Source organism: Hyaena hyaena, unplaced genomic scaffold, assembly GCF_003009895.1.
Source record: "Hyaena hyaena isolate Hyena2069 unplaced genomic scaffold, ASM300989v1 scaffold_77, whole genome shotgun sequence".
In the NCBI taxonomy this organism is placed as follows: domain Eukaryota; kingdom Metazoa; phylum Chordata; class Mammalia; order Carnivora; family Hyaenidae; genus Hyaena; species Hyaena hyaena.
In genome coordinates this window covers 3,943,710-3,949,709 of record NW_024080708.1, presented here as the reverse complement: position 1 = coordinate 3,949,709, position 6,000 = coordinate 3,943,710, and the positions used below count along the sequence as shown (strand labels likewise).

Below are 6,000 nucleotides of genomic sequence, written 5' to 3'. Positions count from 1 at the left end.
ATGAAAGAACTATGCAAAACAAAAAAGACTAAATCAGTTTGTGGTCTTTGAAAGGCTTACAGTCTAGTTAAATTAGTGGTTTCTAACCAGGGGTAATATTGCCCCCCATGGGTTATTTGTCCATATCTGGAGATATTTTTGGTTGTCACAACTTGCGGGGGGGTGGGGGGAGATTAGTTCTACCGGCATCTAGATGGCAGAACCCAGGAATGCTGCTAAACGTCGCCGAGTGCACAAGACACCCCACAACACATAATTCTGTGGCCCAAAATGTCAAGAGTGTCCAGATAGAGAAACCCTGAGTTAGAGGGGCAAACTACATACATTAGAAGTTTGGTTTCTAATTACAAGGTCTTAGATGATAAATGCTAAATAAGTGATACATAGCAGGTGATACCAATAAGAGACAGAGATCATTCTAGAATGAATTGTTTATGGGAGTCTTCATGAAGGAAGTGGGGCTCAAGCTGAAGTATGTCACTCTCCTCCTCAAAGCAGAGGAAAGCCCACAGAGACCTGCTACCTCTCTAACTTCATCTCCTACCACTCTCTCCCTCCCACTTCCACTCCAGCCAAAAGCTTTAGCATTTCCTTGAAAATATCAAGCATCTTTTGTCTTACGGAATCTGCTTTTGCTGTTCTCTCTGATTCAAATGTACTTTCCAAAGACACCCACACACCTACTCCATCACTTCCTGTAGGTCACCACTCTGTTCAGTCTCTATTTTCGAGAGCCCATCCCTAATCCTCACATTCTAAATAAAATATTAACTGTTGCCCCTCCACTCCCTTTCCCCTTATTATGTTTCTTGGTCTCCATAGGAAGATTGTACTCTGCCTAGAGCAGATCTCAAGAAATATGTGCAGAATGAATGAATTGGTTAAATAATGTCAGGAGTTTTCAGCACAAGCAATGAGAAGAAGCTTGGCTAAAGGAGCCTCACAACAGTTATTCCCAATGGCCTGGAACACTGCATGCACCATGGTAGGGACTTCATAAAGGGTTAATAAACAGTGGTGAAATAGCAAAAGGAGATTAATATAATCAAAACAAGCCTATAGCCATCTTTGTGAAGTATTTTTAGGACAATTACTACATTCTGTGTACAGGTATGCCTCGTTTTATTGCACTTCACTTTATTGAGCTTCACAAGTATTCTGTTTTTTACAATTTGAATGTTCAAGACTTCAGTGGAGAAAGTAACTGCAGATGTGGTAGAAATAGCAAAAGAACTAGAATTAGAAGTGGAGTCTGAAGATGTGATAGAATTGCTGCAGTCTCATGATAAAACTCTCAGGGATGAGGAGTTGCTTCTTACGGATGAACAAAAGTGGTTTCTCGAGATGGAATCTACTGGTGAATATTGTTAAAATGACAACAAAAGATTTAGATTACATAAACTTGGGGCACCTGGGTGGCTAAGACGGTTAAGCGGCCGACTACCCACTGCTCAGGTCATGATCTCATAGTTTCTGAGTTGGAGCCCCTACATAAGGCACTGTGCTGACAGCTGAGAGCCTGAAGCCTGCTTTGGATTCTGTGTCTCCCTCGCCCCCGCTCATGCTCTCTCTCTCTCTCTCAAAAATAAATAAACATTAAAAAATTAGTATATTACATAAACTTAGTTGATAAAGCAGTGTCAGGGTTTGAAAAGATTGACTCCGATTTTGGAAGAAGTTCTACTGTGGGTAAAATGCTATCAAATGGCATCTCGTGCTATATATGAGAACTCATTCATGAAAGGGAAGAGTCAATCAATGGGACAAACTTCATTGTTGTCTTATTTTATGAAATTGCGCAGCTACCCGAACCTTCAGCAACCCTTAACCCCTGATCAGTCAGCAGCCATCAATACTGAAGCAATCAAAATAATTATGACTTACTGAAAGCCCAGATTATGGTTAACGATTTTTAGCAATATTTTTTAAATGTTTATTTATTTATTTATTTTGAGAGAGAGAGAGAGAGAGCGAGCGAGCAAGTGAGAGCAGGGGAGGGACAGAGAAAGAGAGAGAGAGAGAATCCCAATCAGGCTCCATCCGCACCGTCAGTGCAGAGTGCGATGTGGGGCTCGAACCCACAAACCGGGAGATCATGACCTGAACTGAAGTCTGACACTTAACCAGCTGAGCCACCTAGGCATCCCCCAGTTTTTAGCAACATTTTTAAATGAAGGTATGTTCATTGTTCTTTTTAGACATAATGCTATTGCACACTTAATAGACTACAGTATAGTATAAACATAACTTTTTACGAATTGGGAAACCAGAAAATTCATTTCACTCACTTTATGGTGATATTCACTTTATTACAGTGGCCTGGAACCAAACCCGAAACATCTTAGAGTTATGTCTGTATACTAGCACACGTGGGCACATATAATAAATATCTTATTTTTAATTTGGACTTTCTTATCAGCGTTTTCACCTTACGTTCATTCTGTATACATGTCTTGTAGTTTAGAAATGCAGTTTCTGACATTCTATTCCCTACCTGTCTGTTAAGCCAGGTATTGTGTAAAACATAAGTACGTTTTAAGAATTCTAAAGACAGCTCTTTTATCAAGCCAGTTCTATAATTTTCTGTTTTCATTTGCACTTAATCACTAATTCACCAACCCTGCACTCAGGGAGTCACTACAGACAATTATGCTAATAATGCTTATAGCGATAGCAACCAAGGTTTAGGGAGCACTTTTGTGCGAAGGTCTTTCCTGAAGGCTCTGCATATATTATCTGGTTCCGTTCATACTATTGAAGACTTGTGGTATCACATTCATGTATATTAATAAACTCTAATTTACTTTTTGTAGCTGGCCCAAGGCTCAAACCCCCCCCAAACACCTGAGCTACGACTACATAACCCGCTTCCAGACACTTTCTCCCTTCCATTGCCTCTCAGCACCCTCCTTTCTAGAAGAGCCCAGAGCGCTCCTCCCCCTCCCTCTTGCTACATTTTGGGTACCATGGCGACCAATGCATATCCCTGGCCCCCCCCCTCCATCCCCCCAGGCGTTCTGTCGAGCACCAGGTGGGAGGATCTGCTACGTAACCACGCGTGTGATTGCCTAGTAACAGCGCTTGTGAGTTGGAAGCGCGCTGAGGGAGGGGTGGGGCTAGAGAGCTGACGCGCGCGCGCGGAACGTCTTCGCAGCCAGGCTTCGGGGAGGAGCCTTACCAGTCGGCGGGATCAGAGTATAGCGATAGTCGCCAGCGCGCTGTTTCGTGGTCTCCGCTTCTGACGGGACAGGCTAGCTTTGCGGAGTGAGGAGTACGCAGTTACCTAAAAATGTCTGGTGAGTTAGGTCAGCCTCAGGCCGGCCCCTCACATGCTGGGCTAGATTTGCCGAACCCTGAGAGAAATCGGGCTGGGGTCCCGGGAGGGGTGATCCGAAGGGTCGGTGCCCAAGGGCGCAGGTCCTGGATCCAAAAGGTTCTGGAGCAAATAACGGATTCACCTCTGCAATGGGTCACCCCGTCGGAGGTGGTGCCTGTCGCTGTGCTGGCCGTCCAGAGATACCTGTTAGAGGATGAGCCACGCGACACGATACCGAAACCTCCCCTTTATTGCTATGATGTGACGATCTCAGACGGGGTGTACCAGGAGAAGTGCTACCTGGACCCCAGCCTGAACTTTCTCGTATATAAAAATATTCTTAAAGTGGGCATAGAAATGAAAATTTCCAGAGTCTCGTGTCTTTACAACGAGAAAAGATTAGGCCAGGGGATCCTGTGCATAGATAATGTCCACTGTGGAGACACCTTGGAGGAGATTTCTTTAGAAACTCCATTCAGAAATAGTGCGCACGAGGAGGTACCGGAGAGGCCTTTAAGAGGCGGGAAGAGTCATTACCTGGCCCTGTGGAATAACGAAGACCCATATGGAGATATTTGGTTAACCAACAAGCAACCTGAGGAGCACAATTTTAACAGTAAGTAATTGGAGGGAATGGCGGAGGGGTTAAAAAATAGTTTTCGGGAGCTTGTGTTAATGAGAAAGGAAACGAGGGTGCGTTGGTATTGTTCATTTCAAGCCGCAGGTGGAAATAGGCAAGTTTTCCTCTATGTCAGATTGACACTCGCTTAATTAATTAAATTTGCACAACCCGTGTCTTGGCTTTGATTGTTAAAGTGGCCATTCAGTAAGTGTCTGAATACATCTCAAATTTCATCTGGCACACATAGCGTATGTGCGTTTGCTTACGGTTTAATCTTCGTTTCGTTCCCATTCCGTTTGTGGAAATAGTACTTTCTGTGTTGGTTGGCGAGTATATAGATTTGAAATTGCCATGGAAGTCGTAAATATGTGTGGGTTTGTGTGTTTTAACCGTCATTCAAGAAAGAATGTTGCGTGATTTATTCCTTAATAATTTGCATTAATGAAACGCCATTTTTATGTCTTTGAGTGTAGCAGTTATGTAAATATTGGTTTTTTTTGAGCGTGTGATTTTTGTGGGCAGGCTTAGAATTTTCATTTTTATGTTTCTTGTTATGTATCACAGACAATACTGACTGAGAAGTTTAATTCTTCAGTACCAGAAGTAGGAAGTTAACGTGAAAATGACTGTTCGTCATCAGCAACTGATGTAAAACGTATTTTTCAGAGATGGAAGGGGAATGATAGTACCAAAGGCATGTACACGTATGGGATGGGGAACAAATAATACGCAGAAAAATAACAGTGAAAATACTGGAGGAAGAGAGATGATAATTTTCTACATTTACTGCTTTTCAGGTTTTTTTCTTTTTACATTGCAGTCATAATACTAGCTCATATATGATCTTACTATGACGTGTAACAGCAACAGGCTTGAAAGTGAAAAGATGACTGAGTCAAAAATAGGCAATTAAAGTAATATCCAGTTATAAGGGAAAAATGTTACAGAAATGCGTAAACGAGGATGATTTAAATAAGAAGCTTGAAAAGCAAGATAGTTATTTCAGGGATGCAATAATGAAAGGAATTTTATCTCAAGCATGGAATAAAGCAGCAGTGCATCACTACCTCTTAAGTGCTTATCATTTTTATTTTTAGGATCGAATATATAAATGAAAATGGGTGTCTAGAAGAATCAAGAGAGGAATAATCATTTGTAAAAATCCTATTCTATGAAAGTAATATTTATTCATTATTGAAACCATATTTTTATTACAAAAGGCAATGTCCATGTGCTAAAAAGCCAAACTATATATTTAAAAGTATATTGTTGACTAGAAAAAAAGCATTATAGACTGAAAAGCAAACACATTTGTGCAAGGTAATATTAGAAGCACTTTATTTGTGTAAACATAAAAAAGTGTATTTTATTAAAAATGCAAGACTCAAGTATAGTAAAAATTTGATGACAGAATTCAGAAGTAGGTATATATTGGTGGTCTTTCAGGCTTCCTGTATGTTTGAAATTTTTAATAATAAAATGTTGGGGTGCAATGAAAGACCCCTTTACCTCCTCCTATGCCTTCAGCTTTCCTCTTAAAACTCCAAACATTCAGCAGTTTGGTGTGTATCATTGAAAAAAGCATTCTATGGCATGGCATGATTTGCTGTTTACACTTTAAGCATCTTTAATGTAAATCTGCATATACATACTTCCCTAATATGAGTGTACCATAATTTATATAATCATACCAATGTGAAAGGGTAATTATCAATTTTGGGCAGTTTCTGCCTTTTCTGTTTGAGATCCGCGCTGAACATCATTAGGATATATACATACTTGCTCATTATGTTCAAGTATTTTTGTTAAATGGATGGGTTCCTAGAAGCGAAATTGCTAGGTTAAAGAGTATTTTAGATTTTTTAATTTAATGGATATTGACAAATCATTCTCTGAAAAGGTTTTCCTAATTTACATTCCCACTAACAGACCTATGAGTGCCCATTTCCCCATATTGTACTGATTTTTAAATTATATCTTTTGACTTTTCTCATTTCTTTGCTAATGGGTATTAATTATTTTGTGTGCTATATATTGCAAATTTCTCACACTGTCCCTTTTC

The 6,000-nt window shown here is 40.3% G+C and overlaps 1 protein-coding gene across 2 annotated transcripts in view; it reads left to right on the top strand.

Moving 5' to 3' along the window:
• The first annotated feature begins 3,220 nt into the window (after positions 1–3,220).
• The window catches only part of RADX (RPA1 related single stranded DNA binding protein, X-linked), a 71,354-nt gene continuing 68,574 nt past the window's right edge, over positions 3,221–6,000 (top strand). For both annotated transcript variants that reach the window (XM_039233478.1, XM_039233477.1), the window contains exon 1: positions 3,221–3,932. In XM_039233478.1, coding sequence (XP_039089409.1) covers positions 3,290–3,932 — 643 coding nt within the window. In that variant the 5' untranslated portion in view covers positions 3,221–3,289. The remainder of the gene's footprint in view (positions 3,933–6,000) is intronic.